At 36.8% G+C, this 14,953-nt stretch overlaps 1 protein-coding gene across 29 annotated transcripts in view; it reads right to left on the bottom strand.

Annotated features, from left to right (window-relative positions):
* Nucleotides 1-14,953, bottom strand: part of LOC117421380 (receptor-type tyrosine-protein phosphatase delta-like) — a 607,967-nt gene that overhangs the window by 15,946 nt on the left and 577,068 nt on the right. For all 29 annotated transcript variants that reach the window (XM_059030127.1, XM_059030157.1, XM_059030132.1 and 26 more), the window contains 3 exons: nucleotides 6,907-7,082; nucleotides 5,496-5,615; nucleotides 4,378-4,532 (listed from right to left, as the gene is read on the bottom strand). In XM_059030127.1, the coding sequence (XP_058886110.1) occupies nucleotides 4,378-4,532; nucleotides 5,496-5,615; nucleotides 6,907-7,082 (451 nt within the window). The remainder of the gene's footprint in view (nucleotides 1-4,377; nucleotides 4,533-5,495; nucleotides 5,616-6,906; nucleotides 7,083-14,953) is intronic.

The following is a 14,953-nucleotide window of genomic DNA, read 5'->3' as shown; positions in this document are numbered from 1 at the left end:
AAACAGCCTCCTGCATGATTTGAATGTATTTTTTTTAAAGGACAAATGTGCAATAAAACCATACTGTATCACTTATTATTTTAGTTGTTGTATTGTGTTGTAAAGTTAATATCTGTATGTTGCTCCCACATCTAATTTTAAGTGAATTTCTCTTTATTGTATTATTGTAATGAACAACATCCACATGCAAGGCGGATACATTCACAGCAAGGACTGAAAAAAATAGTTCTAAGTGTGTGTTTATCATACATGCCAATAGTCTCTATATGACTATACTGTTTCTTTTTTTTTCTCTCTCTCTCTCTCTCTAGCGGCTGCTGACCCTCGTGCACTGCACTGCCTGGCAGGGATTGTGTTCACATGACCAGATCTCAGTTCATTGACATGTGTCATATCCAGTCATATTGCAGTAGCGCATTGATGTGTATGATTTGGAGTATAATGTGGGAGCCAATGGAACGTGAAAGACTGGAGTTATTTACACCCTTCATTTTCGTACAGCACTCGTTTATCACGGGAAGCACAGTGTTGAAGTTTCTGAGATATGTATTAAATAAAGTCGGGCCCAACAAATGAAAATGGCCTCCATCAAAGCAACAACATCAAAAAAGAAAGTGCTTGTTCAGCAGTGGAGTGGTATTCTTGGGAGTGCATGTGGGTTTTTATGCATATGATTTTTATCTGCCTTTCTTCTGCTTTAGAAACTTTGTTTAGAAAATGTTTTATGCAAAGTAAGTTAGTGTGGCCTTGACATTTAAATGCTATATTAATGCTGTATACAATGCATTTTTAAACACATGATGTGTGTAACAGTGAAGTTTATTGGAATCAATTAGTATATCATTCTATAGCTGTTCCAACGAACCCAAAGCCCAAAGTATATAATACAATTACACTCAAACACAGCTGTTTTATTTTCCCATCTAAGTAATAATGTACACCTGTGAGTACATGACGTGAGATCCCATGGGAGATCCTAACAACATCAACTTATATAGTCACAACAGCTGTTAAGAAATCCAAGACAATGTGCAAACTAGTTAACTATCTTTAACTACTTTGAAATCTTCCAGATGCTGCAACCTTCTTATCTGTTTATTTAATACACACCAAGTACAAAATGCATTATACACAGGTAGTCATCCAAGTGTATTAGTATAGTCTCATTACTGATTACTCATTACACAAAACTGTGTTAACTGAAACAGATGTGTATGGTATAACATGACAATTTAAATAATAAATCACAGAGGTCATTGTCTTTTTGGTAAACACTATATGATTTGAGGTATGATTTCTATCTGTAAGATTTTTCTTTTTTTTTCTTTAGTTTCCGACTTGATTTCTATTTAACATTATTTAAATTCAATGTTATTTTACATATTCTTAAAAAAAAAAAAAAAAAAACTGTGTTATTCCCTTTTTCTATTTGAAAATTAAATTTAAACATCAACAAACACATTGCACAGCAAAAATATCCCATTAAATGTAGAATTCCTCAAGGTCACTGTAATTCCATCAGCGTACAGTGCTCCTGCAACTCTAGAGGTCTCAACAGATCTACAGTACTTTCAGCTTCACATTGCTTTATTTGTTTTGGCATGGAATTAAATGCCTCTCTGCAGAACAGTATTAATTCCTGAATTTTGCACACTCAAATCACTGCAGATATTTTCTGCAGCTATAGCAGCAATTTGCTGGACTTAATGGCAGGAGGCTGCTTCCCTCTCTGTTTGCTGTGTACCACACTTCTCCATGTGGGTAATCAAACCATATATTTGCTATGCAGGTTGTGTTAATTGCTTTATTTATTTATGATATTTATTCTGGGGAAGCTCAGTGCTTTCTAACTAGTTTCCAAAGGGTTTCTGCTTAACATGCAAAGGTAAATCATTTCAGCTTGCCCAGCACATGGACATTCATGGGGTTTCCATGCTAGTTTTTTTTTTTTTTTTAACTCAAGACATTCATATGAGAAAAATGCTTTTTTTGGGTTTCCGTTCGCTCAGTTTATTTCTCTCGAGTAGACTGGGCTTTTCACTCAACGTCATGCAAATAAATGGGAAAGGTGGGGGTTGATATGTAAATGAGCTACGCGTAAAGTACTCGTGCTGTTTTTGAAGATTACTAGTGACATTTTGTGAAAATGTGTTTTCCATGTACAGAGAACTGGTACACGTGTGAATCTAAGCTGTTGGAATAAAGCAAAATACCTTGTGCCTGGTTGGTTAATAATGTGTTTTACTGCTCTTGCCCAAATTGTTTTTCAAATGTCATAAGTGGGGTGTTATTAGTAGTGAATATTGTTTCAACTAATTTATCTTACGACTCATAAATTAAAAATGAACTCGAGGTATAAAATTAAACTGAACAACAGGTTTTGCAGACCACCATGGCTGAAAACCGGCGGAGATGTTATATATATATATATATATATATATATATATATATATATATATATATATATATATATATATATACATCCATTTAATTCAGGCAATACAGCATATAGGGGATCAGGTGATGTTCTGTATATTACCCTGGCTTAGAAACCCTACTTGTCCGGACAGCTGACAGATGCTGAGGCATTCAACACCATGCTTGGGCAAATACGAGTAGTGGGCACTTGAAAGGGAGGTGGCGGATACTGATGAAATGGACTGAAGTGCAGCATTAGTTAATTCCCAGAATTGCCACTGCCTGCTGTATCCTGCACAAACTCTTGTCAACAACAAAATGAGGTGGAATTGTTGTTGCCTGTGAGACAGACAGGGAAGGTTACCAGTGTTGCCAAGTCTCAAGAGAAAAAAAAGCAGCACTGCCTTTCAAAACAAGCCCAAAGCACGCAAACCATGTTAGAGTATGGGTGTTTTTTCAAATGTAAACCTGCGACTCTCAAAAAACAAGCCCAATCCTGTAAGCGGACTTGGCAATTGTGAAGGTTACCTCAGCCGCCAGTTTCAATTGGACAGCAGCGATCTGAGGAGGTTCGTGCTGTCAGAGATTCTCTCCATTCTTTTAAATTGTGTTTGATTTGCTGTTGTGTTAAATATTAATGACACAAACAATTAAAACACAATCAATATGTTCATTTTCAATTGTATTTGGTCAGTTCTGAGAGGGCATCAACAACTTGTTGGATGTTGTTGCGCTGTTTTGGGCGATCGAGCTGGCTCATGACATCCAGTTCACCAACTATATTTATTAACATGGAGGGCAGACACGTGTAGCTGGGATAAAAAAAAGGACGGGAATTAATTCAGTTAGACATTTAAGCAGCTCACTGTTTAACTATAGTGTAGTTTACAGCAAGGGTATTCTGAAACAGCTGCTTTAATATTATAACAAGGGCATAACACAGTTCATGGTAAGTGGTTTTATTCAGAACTGTAAACCCACAAGAGATATACAACATGACAGACCAGACACAGCAAAAAACAATAATAAAAAAAGCCACCCGCATTATCTTTAAGATGAACTACACCACTGCTAACCATAAAATCGGCCATCAGCCACTACTTTCTGCCATCTTGGAATCCACAGTATCAACTGACCTGCTCCCTTGCAGTATTTATAGTTAAGGATAAACACGCTCATTAACATTTACACATGAAATGCAGGTTTCCATGCGAAACTGGGCCACAAACCTGATTAATTCTCCCAAACGTGCACGCGCATCGCCATTTCACCTGTAAATTGACTCGCATGGAAACCCATGATTGATGCTCCTTTTACTATTCACCAAATACCTTGGCATCTTCTGCATCCACAACATTTACAGTAGGTCTCAATTTAAGTTCAGCACTCCATCAATCCGCCCATCAATCACACACACTGTCCCCGAGTAGTAGGTGTAGTACTAGTATGTCAATGTTATCCCCAAAAAGAATTTCAACTTGTAACCATCCTCTTGCGGTAGCTAGCATCGTAGCGACCTTTAATTTGTTTGTTTGTTTTAATGAGGATTGTGTTGACCTTTGACGAGTCCTCTAACAATACAAGTCGACCAATGCACAACATGTTGTTCTAAATCAAAACTCACTTTTTAATAGGTGTGTGCCAAGTAAAAAAGTAATAATGGGTAACAGTTCCAAAACTCCTAAAAATGATTTAAAAAAAGACAATATAAAACTGTATGTTCACTCCTTGAGTGCCAGAAATTCATTTTACGTAATTTCCAGTTCTAGCACAGGTACCTGTATGATTATGACAACTTTGTGCACAAGTATGAATAGGTGTTCGTCGGCACAACCCAACATTTTAGCATGTCAATATAGTACAATAGTGCGACAGTATTAAAACACGACGTCCTAGAAATTAAAGAAATACTGTAGGTTCAAATAAAGGTCTTAGGATAAGTTAAGAGTGAGTGCTTACCTGCAGTGTACAACCATTGGCCCAGCATCTGGCGGGTTACAGGCTTTGACTCGACGTAAAAAGGCTAGGAATGGTGTGGGATGTTCAGGGACACCGTGGTCTGGCCAGGCTGTAAACTGGAATTGTCGCACTTCTCTCTTTTCACTAGAACCATTCTGTCATAAAACACACACACAAATTATATATATATATATATATATATATATATATATATATATATATATATATATATATATATATATATATATTACTTTGCAACAAATTACTGCATGATACGTATCCACAATTATAACATCTCATATCTTAATAATTATTATTATTATTATTTATTTCTTAGCAGACGCCCTTATCCAGGGCGACTTACAATTGTTACAAGATATCACATTATTTTTACATACAATTACCCATTTATACAGTTGGGTTTTTACTGGAGCAATCTAGGTGAAGTACCTTGCTCAAGGGTACAGCAGCAGTGTCCACCACCTGGGATTGAACCCACGACCCTCCGGTCAAGAGTCCAGCGCCCTATCCACTACTCCACACTGCTGTTATAGGGAGTCTTAGCTTTCAAATGTCTTTCTTTTTCTGCTTTCAAATCCATTATTCTTAACTGGTAAAAGGTTAACATTGGATTTTAAAAGGGTCTGCATTCGATTCAGGGGGTAAGCATGGTCAAATGAGTGTTCTGGATTTAGTTCATACTTAATTTATTATGTAAATAATAATTGTAACCTTGGTACTGGTGAGACCAGTGGCACTGGATAACAATCAGATTCAGTTGGCTTGACTTGGCCAATGTAAACATTGGTCAGTCATATGAATGGACTAAAATAATATGGATTAATGTAACACTAACAAGTGTATGTAAGGCTATTGGTTGTTTATTATAATGAGTTATTGTTAAAACTATGTATGTATGAGGAGAAAAGCACTTGCAGACTGACATCACAATATTGTAAGTAGATTCATTCTCAGATTTGAGATCTACACAGTTCACACAGTCAAGAAAAAAAGACATTCAGAGGAAATACTAGGGACATGGCCTTGCTAGTGTCTTAGCTGTCTTGTCAGCTTGCTGTATCAGTTACTAGTTTCATAATGCTACACCTAAACCTCACCTTATAAAGTGCAAATGTCCTAACACAGTAGGTTGCCAGTTCTACCGTATCCAGTAATGTCACTTGGATTAAACCATAGGTTTCAGTTCCTCTTGTGGGCCAGTACTGGTCACACTTAACCTGCAACAGAAGATTGGATTACATCATTCTGAAAAGAAATGAGGAAAGGAAACAGCCATACAAGAAAAATTGAATTCCTAGGTAATAATGTAACGTTCTGAATTTCTTAATATGCATCTCCTTCTATAACAGCATCTTATTTACATATCCTACTGCACAACCCTGTTGTGTTAAAAGCAAATCATTGCTTCTTTAAATACAACATGAATACATACAGGTTGTATAGATGACAATAACTGGTTATTTCACTCTTTTAAGCAGCTTCATATTTTAAGAGATCAGCTTACAACATTAACTCATACACAGAGTAATATTTATAGACCTAAGTGAGTCTATAATTACAAACTTAACTGCACTTCTCCAATCACATCATAAAAGCTTATTATGATTATATAGTGTTGTTGCCCAGTGAATCACCAATAACATACTGTTCCATTACAGTATTATTGCTTTGTTACCCAGTGGAAATAACAAGTTAAGAAGTTACATTAAAAAAAAATCTATATTTGCATTACAATACATCACCTATACTATTAAACTTAAAAAAGCACATAAAAGACACACAAGTATGTTTATTTTTTAAAAGAACTGTAAGACCACAGTCTGCACATATTCTTAATTCTTAATATTTACAACATCAGTCTACAAGAAAACGGTATGAAGCATGGATGATGTTTGGGGTTGTTGATATTGTGAGAGCAGGGATTGACCCTTAAAGCAGAACCTAAGACTGTCCATTTCTGTTCAAAATGAAACCTCTCTTGAGTGATAGAAGTTGGAAATAGAGGTAATGATATTTTCATATGATGACAAATGACTAATGGAAGCCAAAATGTCATAATAACACAACACAAATACAAAGTTTGAATTATTTTGATAATCAAAATCTATAATCCAAGAAATCTATTTGGTTGGTACTATCTAAAGACTAAATGATTCAGTGTCATTTAATTTATTGTTTTTCACAAAAGCAGAGTATTAATGTTTACCAAACAGTGCATTCTTTGTTTTATTTATTCATCATGACTTCTGAGTGTTTCCATATTAAATGCACATTTTTATGCACCTTTTATTTCATCAGCATAGTCTGACATAATAGTGCTGTTACTGTTGTAAAAGACGGGTGGAATAAAAGATGCCAGCTAGTTGCTTCATGGGAAGGAATTTGTCTGAAATACTACGCTCCAAAAGCTGATAGTCAATAGTCTCATTCATTTTCCCCTTAATCTTTTCCTTTGCTTTACAATATCAAACTAATTATTAATAAAGTATGGAATGATTATTAACATACCCTTGATCTTTCTTCCAGCTTAGTCATCATGACAACATTGGCACTGCGTTGCTCCCAAATCATTCTCCAAAAGTCACCAAATGTCTCTGGGAGGGGACCTTGTGTTGCAATGTAGGCATTCTGCTTTCTGTAGCCATCAATGTAGTTGGAATTGACATAATCACTGCCAGGAATACCTACAAAAAAGGAGATGTTCATAATGTGAAAAAAAAAATAATATATATATAATTTTAAATGTTATATTCTATATTCTAAACGTAAACCATGATGAAAATATATCATACATAGATTTAGAAATACTGAAAGAAACATTGTAGATTCAATGACAAAGTTTCAACTATAGGTCTTGCTCAATGTCTTACCGTCTAAACACTAGTAATTGAATCTTTAAAATGTATTTTAGTATTTCAAAATGTTCCACTCTGTATCATGAATATATCTAAAGAATATGTTCTTACCCTAACCCTAACTCTATATCATGGATATAGCTAAAGAATATGTTCCAGAATATACAGTTGCCATATATAGTTGAATATGGGTAGCCTAAGAAATGTTTTAGACCAAGGCCCTGCTGAAACTCTGGTTTATATGTTTCTTTTTTCGTGACTGGATTATTGTAACTCGCTGATCACTGGACCAAATTCCTCGACTAGTCTTGACAGAGCATTTTTCACCGGTCTTGAGAGGCCTTCATTGGCTGCCTGTTTAGTTTTGGATTGATTTTAAGATCCTGTTGTTGACCTATAAGATCCTTCATGGACCAGCTCCTCAGTTGTCTGAATACATTCCAGTCCATTCTCTAAGTTCTTCTACAGCAGGGATATTGACCATCCCGTAGGCTCAGCTCATTGAGGTACTGTGCTCCCTATTTATGGAATTCTCTGCCAAAACATATCAGGGACTTGGCATCAGTGCCAATTTTTAAATCCGGATTAAAAGCCTATTTGTTTGACAATACATTTTAGTTTATTTATTATATATATACACCGCTTTGAAATGTTTCATGGAAGGTGCATTATAAATCCCTTTAGTATTGTACACTGTAAGAGACTCATTTTTAAACCCACCATTGACGTATACTAGAGCTTATGCTTCCTTAAGGCAAACAGCAACGGTGTTTCTAGGTTTTATTTTAAGGCACATAGTCCATCATAACTTGTTGATTTTCTCTTCAATTTTATGGTCTCTAAAGTCACTAATCCCGATAGCTGATGGGTTCAGACATGCCTTTAGCAAGTACTTCAATCTTACAAGCAATCTCATTTTCAACAAGCACCAGAGTACATTACTCTACTCGGAAGTTTTCTATAAAAAATTTAAAACAAAATTAATTTCTGGTGGTTCCTACGTTTTGTGTAATAACAAGGAGGCCTGAAGTTTAGGAGTGGTGATGGACCATCTTCTCTCAAATGACCAAGAAACCCTAAAAATTCTTAGTGTCTGTTTCAAAATCAAGGTTCCACCAAATGAATACATTTAATTTGTGTCACTTCATTTTGGAAAATAAATTAACTCTGAAAAACCCTTGTTTGCCAGTGTATGTGTGTGTGCGTGTGTGTGTGTTTTTGGCTTCTTTTAAAATGAAAGCAGTTGGTCCTTTTCAATCTTGTGAGAAGTCAGGCTGTCAGCAAGTGAATGCTGCAGGACTGTCAGCTGTGAGCAGCTTTCACACATGGTCTGCAAAGATAAGTCTCATCTGCATGGACTGCACATCCGCCCACTGCCTGAGCTCTAACGTTCCCTTTTGCAGGTAACTGATTTCATGAGAAAACCAAAGTATGTATGCTTTTTAAATTTACAGCATTGTTGCTAAATATGCTTGGCAATGGATAACAAATTACGTACTTCCTTCCATGCTCAATCTCATACCGTTTTAAACCTTAGTCTGCCCAAAAGACAACACTGAAAAGTTCATTGTAACCATCATACCTCTAAATAGCATTTAGAGAAAGAAACACCTTTTTGACTATTAGCACTGAATAGGTGGATGCCTGTATATTCATCGATTACAATTTGTTTCCATGCTTCAAACACCCTGCCATACATTCAGAGGTATTTTTGGAAAATATTAAGACCTTTTTACAAATTTTGGCAAAGTGATAGTAGTATTCTTTACAGTAAGAATAATACTGTAGTATACAAGAGGCACATGTTATACAATGGATGTAACCCAAGGCAGCTCAATAATACACATTATACCCCTCTTCATTGATGTAACTTAAAACGTGAGTATCGATGTTTCTTAAGAAACTGCACAGACGCCATTTCTTAATCAGTGTTAAGTTTATTTCATACATGCAGGGAAACCAGTCCAAGTATAGAACCGATTACCAGTTGTTACATCTTTTACATGACATTAAATACCCTTCTGCATAGGTGTCTCTCTCCTCCTCTTTCTCTGACAGAAAAGGTACAACACATTATTCTGTTACCATATATTTAATTTTGTGTGTGTGTGTGTGTGTGTGTGTGTCTGTGTGTGTAATCTAGTGTGACGACCTCTGAACTCAGTGCATTCTTCAGACCCCTGGTGGTGCCCCAAAAAGGTCCATACATCTGGTTTTTGTCATCTTCCTTGTTCCTATCTCTCCGTTTTGCCTGAGACCCTTTGAGTCCAGTGGCATTATCTCTTATTCTCCCTGTGAACCTGTGGGTCCAACGGCAGTCCCTGGGAGCCTTTTAGCTCCTTTATGCTTTGTATTCCCAAAGGTCTTAGAGCCTGGCCCCTTCTGGTCCACAACATTGTTACCTTGTTAGCTTGCAGTCAATGTTGGACAAGAAGCTTGTAGACGCAAGGTCTCTTATCAATTGTTAGCAGTACATGCAATTTGAACCAAACAGTCTGCTATCTGCAATATTAGTCTCTTTTCAGAAAAGAACACCAGTATAGCTCTGCCAGTCCACATGCGTAGCAAACTGCTAATCAATTCTCGAACCATGTTTTCTAACATTCATTAACCCCTTTATCTCAAAAGCTTCTGAAAAATTTCCCCTTATAAAGTAAAGCTATTTAACAACAGAAAAAAGGGTAAAATGAGTGTCAAAGGGTATTTTTGTGGTGTGTTGTAGGGAAGGATATGGAAAGCGGGCAGGGCTAAAACAGTAAGTGCCTGTGACAGAAATACAATGATTCTTGGTTGTAAATCTCCCTCCCGACCTGTGAGGGCGCTAAGCAGTAAGAACAGAGTTCTCTGGACGGGCTGACAGTTCTTTCCCAGGGTTCAAGGGAAGTGAGCCAGTCTGGGAAGGGGGCGAGACTCCGTTGCAATAACGCATTGACCCGGAAGGGAAACGACGTGGCAGCCGCAGATTAGAGAGGCGGTTGCACTCGTTTACCAAGGGGTCATGTGTGATGGCATAAAAGGGGACGGAGAATCGCAATCTGTTCCTTCGCATTTGGTTTGGTTTACAATAGAACCCAGAAGGACTGAAAGAGACCCTGTGAGAAACAGTATCGTGAGTGTTGTGTTTTGTTTGTTTATAATTGTCTTGTTTGTTATATTACTAGACGGCTAAACACAATTCCAGAGCTGTCGCCAAGGGCCAGCACTAAGCCGGAACATCACTTCACCACTGTCTCTAAATAAACTTGTATCCACTTCCACGAGGACTACTGCACACACCCAGGACTGGTGACCGTGTTAGTATTATTGTGGGTCAGATATTGTGTTTATTATTTGGGACTGTAATCCTGTTATTGTCTACCCCGTGCTGTACACATTGTTGTGTATTGCCGGGGGGTTATTGTTTTGGTCACCAGACTTGGATAAAAAGAAAATAAAGTCCTTTCCAAACAGGATTACAAATCTCTGTGTTTCATTATCACACTGCATCACCCCTGCACCTGCATCCACTCAGCCACTTTGCCACAGTGCCATAAATACATTTGTAGTAATTTCATGTTTATTTGCTGTTATTTATTTAATTTTGAAGACCTAGGGCTGGACCAAATCAAACCCCGATTGCTCTTGCGAAAGAGTGTTTATGCGATAATCTCGCTAGTTTCCATATTGCATTTTCTGTATCCCAAAACCAAAACTAGCCATTTCCAATCCACAAAAGGGGTGGAGAGAAGTTTCACAGGAGTAGGAGGGACCGCCAAAAGCAACATGAAAACAGCTGGTATGAAAACAGCTGGTATCTGTGACATTTTTGAAGGGGCGGAAACGAGGCGGTAACATGCGAAAAGGCAGGCGAAGACAGCCAGGGCAGAAAAAAGAAATCTGTGTTGTACTACTGTTTCATTTGAATATCAATGAATGCTATTACATACAACTACGACTAGTAGTAGTAATAATAAAAATAATAATAATAATAATAATAATAATAATAATAATAATAATAATAATAATAGACCATAAAATATGGACGCAAGTTTGAAAGAAAAAAACACACACACACACACACACACACTTGGCAATTACCTCGTTTCCACAACGTCTGCAGCATCGTGCTGCATTGTTCGGTCACATTGTTTTCACGATTGTTGTAAAAATCCATACTGTGCCCTGGCTTGTGTCAGCACCATGCAATGCCAGCATCCTCATACCCGACTGGCAAAGTGCTGCCCAGAGCCCTGTTGTGCACAAGGCCGATTGCAGATTATTTTATTTTATTTTTTAAACTAACAGAGTCGGATAGTTGTATTTTATTAGTGTGGCTTGCGAAGCAAGAGTCCCCACTTTAAATCTTCGACATACTTCTTCTTCTTCTTTGGCACGCTACTCCTCTTACACCGTTTAAGCTAGAAACGCCGTTCAAACTTTAAAACGTGTAGACCGGTCTGGAATAGTGTGCTTGTATACAACTTTTTGATATCTTTAATACTTTTTAAACTATTAAGCTTTTTGTCCTTTTTTTCATTTACTTTAATGGGACTTTTTTCAACATTCTAAAGCTCCCCATTGCTTAAAAACTCCCAGACTTCCAACATTCTATTTACTGTAAACGATGTAACTTTTGCACAAATCAGCTACTTTGACCACTTTCCCAACAAGTAAGACAAAAAGTTAGAGCATATGGAATCGTCCTCTACTTCTCTGCTATTCAAATCTGAAATAAAAACAGATATAACTTTTACCAATCAAGAGGTACAGCTGTTTTAGTAACCGCATCAACTAAATTTTCTCTAACTTTTCATAAACAACTGACATTTTGACCACTTTCCCAACAAGCTAGACAAAAAGTTAGAGGGTATGACATCTTCCTCTACTTCTCTGCTATTCAAATATGATATCAAAACAGAAATAACTTTGACCAAATCAAGTGGTACAGCTGTTTTAGTAACCGCACCAACTACATTTTCTCTAACTTTTTATAAACAACTGAAATTTTGACCACTTTCCCTAAAGCAAGCCCCACAACTTTACTTGTAAAGTTACCATCTAGTTATTAATAATATTATTATTATTATTATTATTATTATTATTATTATTATTATTATTATTATTATTATTATTATTACTACTACTTCTGTCGAAAACCCAAAGCAAATTAAAAAAATTCTGAGATTCTGAGATGACAGTTAGGCTACCATTATAGGTATTAAGTCATTTTGTTATCTACACGGATTTATACATTTCGAGGGGACCACTTGGCATGCTGACACGGTATAATAAAATGTGTGCTCCCTTGTACTGGAATGGTGGGCTTGTTCTTACATGCTGAGAATTTGAGTGAGTTTTTTTTTTCTGTCTACTGCATGCGCTTGATTATTACGAGTACAGCGTACAAACAAGCCGAAAGCTGTATGTTTGTATGTATGTAATGAATACTGACGAAATACAGACAAATCATTTTTACCATAAATAAATAAAACAAATAAATATAATGTTTTATTTTGTCATAGGGAAATGTTTTGACTAAAAAATAACAAAAAAACAACAGGGTGGAACAGCCACAACAACACGTCCTTAACAACAGAAACAAAAGGCTGATCTAGAGGGAGAGAGCGAGCGAGAGAGAGAGAGAGAGAGAGAGAGAGAGAGAGAGAGAGAGAGAGAGAGACACGAATACTCCTTGAAGCATGGAGCAGTGTCGCCTCTTCGTTTGGACGCCTGTCACTTGATGTTGATGGTAAATATTCTTCACTTATGTCATCACTGACACACTCACTGACATCCAATTCAGGTGAAGAATTGTATGTATTTGAATTTTAATTGGAATCTGAATTCAGTATTATTTCTAATACTTCTTTCTCACTGAACAATTTTCGCCAGTTTACAAACATCGCTGGCATTTTTGTGATGGTTTATTGTATGTAATTCAGTCAATATCTGGCAGCGGGCGCAAGAGACCAATAAAAGGTGTTACAGAAACCTAGTGCTACAATATCTTATCATCAGGAGTTTTGTAGGCTCAGTAATTCAAGTTTAAAGTTGCAGAACATACCGGTAACGTTCATACTCCCTGGGGACCAAAGAGTAGTGAACGTACCGGTAAGTTCGTACTACTCAAAGGGTTAATAGGCGATAGCTTTCGACAACGTTGACGTTGACTATAAAATCCGGTCCTGCGAAAGTCTTGCAATGTGATTTATAGCTGGAATTGAGTAGATTTGGTTGGGCGATAGCAAACCACTCCCCCTTCTCAACCCACTTGTAGTCAACAAGGGATAGCTGCTTTCTGAAGGGCGAAAAGGGCTTGTTTTGGTTCCATGAGATTTCGCTTGGAATTTTTATTACCGCGAATGCTTTCGCATCCTCGTTCGCGAAGTGTTAACTTTGATTTGGTCCAGCCCCTAATAAGTATATATGTTTTACTATTATTATTGTTTATGTACTATTCATATTTTAAAATACCAGGTAGAAACAGAGCTATTAACAAGAAATACCATCAGACAAGAGCAGGACTATGCATTATAATTAAGACTATGATTTTGGCATGGTAATTTTGAGTACAAAAACCAAGAATTCACAGTTCAGCAAATAATGTAGTTTTAGCTAAATCAACATACACAAGAACTTTTAAATAGTACACCAAAACCAATAACATAAAGACTATTGCTTTTGACTGCTGACCAGTTTAAATGTTACTTTAGATTAGAAAACGTACAGTACATACTTCAGCCTCAGACATCACTTCTGGTCGGAGTCGAGGGTCTCTGACCCTGTGAGAAAAGTCGGAAGTACGTAAACTACAATCTTTAAATGTGCGTCTTTTTTGGAAAGGCATACAGCATTAACAGATCATCAAACCTTTCATCTGTCATTCTAAAACACCAAAAATATCTCACTATCAAATACCCGCATCTCTCTAAATAATGTTTGAAATTCTCCCTTTCGGGCTCTGTCTTGGTTTAGAGGACGGAGCAACGACGTCGCTTTTGATTTTTTTTATCTTGTTGTATGGATGTACAAACTCAGCGCATCAACTTAAACATAAATGTATCCAATTAAGCGAATGCAGATTGTATTTAAAGCATTGTATTTATATGAACAACAGCTGCGACCAGTCAAAAGAGCTGTAACACAACGCGTCCCGTACAGCAAACAGTAAAGCGGCACAGCTTTTAGCTGTCTGCGCCTGATGTATCTCATTCATCTGCAACAAAAAACAAACAGCATGTTGTAAAGAAAGCCACTGTAAGTTGGTAAACTTCTGTTCTCCGGTGCATTTGCTCTTCTGTCTTTACAGAAAACAGCTCTCTCACAATTTTTTTGCATTTTAGCTGTCACGGGTTTACATGCATGCTCGCTCGGCGATCTCATTCGCTGACCTATATAGCTACATGTAAATGCTGCGTGAAACAATCAAACAATTTACAGACACTCGCAGATTTATATTTTCAGTGCATGATGCTGCATGTTTTAAAGGAAATAAAGAAAGTGCCTAATCAGAAGTGTTTTTACATTAATTTCCAAGATTTCACTGACTTTTTCGAATTCATGATTTTCACGATTTCTGTAACCTCCGTGCCAAAATCGTAGCCTTAATTATAATTTATTAAAATTTTGGGAAAAAAAGCAAGCTTTCCTTTTTTTTAATCCTGTTGTGTTAATGTTGACGTTAAAGAATGTTAATGTTAGAGACTTGCTTTCTTCTGGTC

Source organism: Acipenser ruthenus, chromosome 1 (assembly GCF_902713425.1).
Source record: "Acipenser ruthenus chromosome 1, fAciRut3.2 maternal haplotype, whole genome shotgun sequence".
NCBI lineage: Eukaryota > Metazoa > Chordata > Actinopteri > Acipenseriformes > Acipenseridae > Acipenser > Acipenser ruthenus.
Note: the sequence above shows the minus strand (reverse complement) of the source record. Positions and strands in the feature narration are given on the sequence as shown.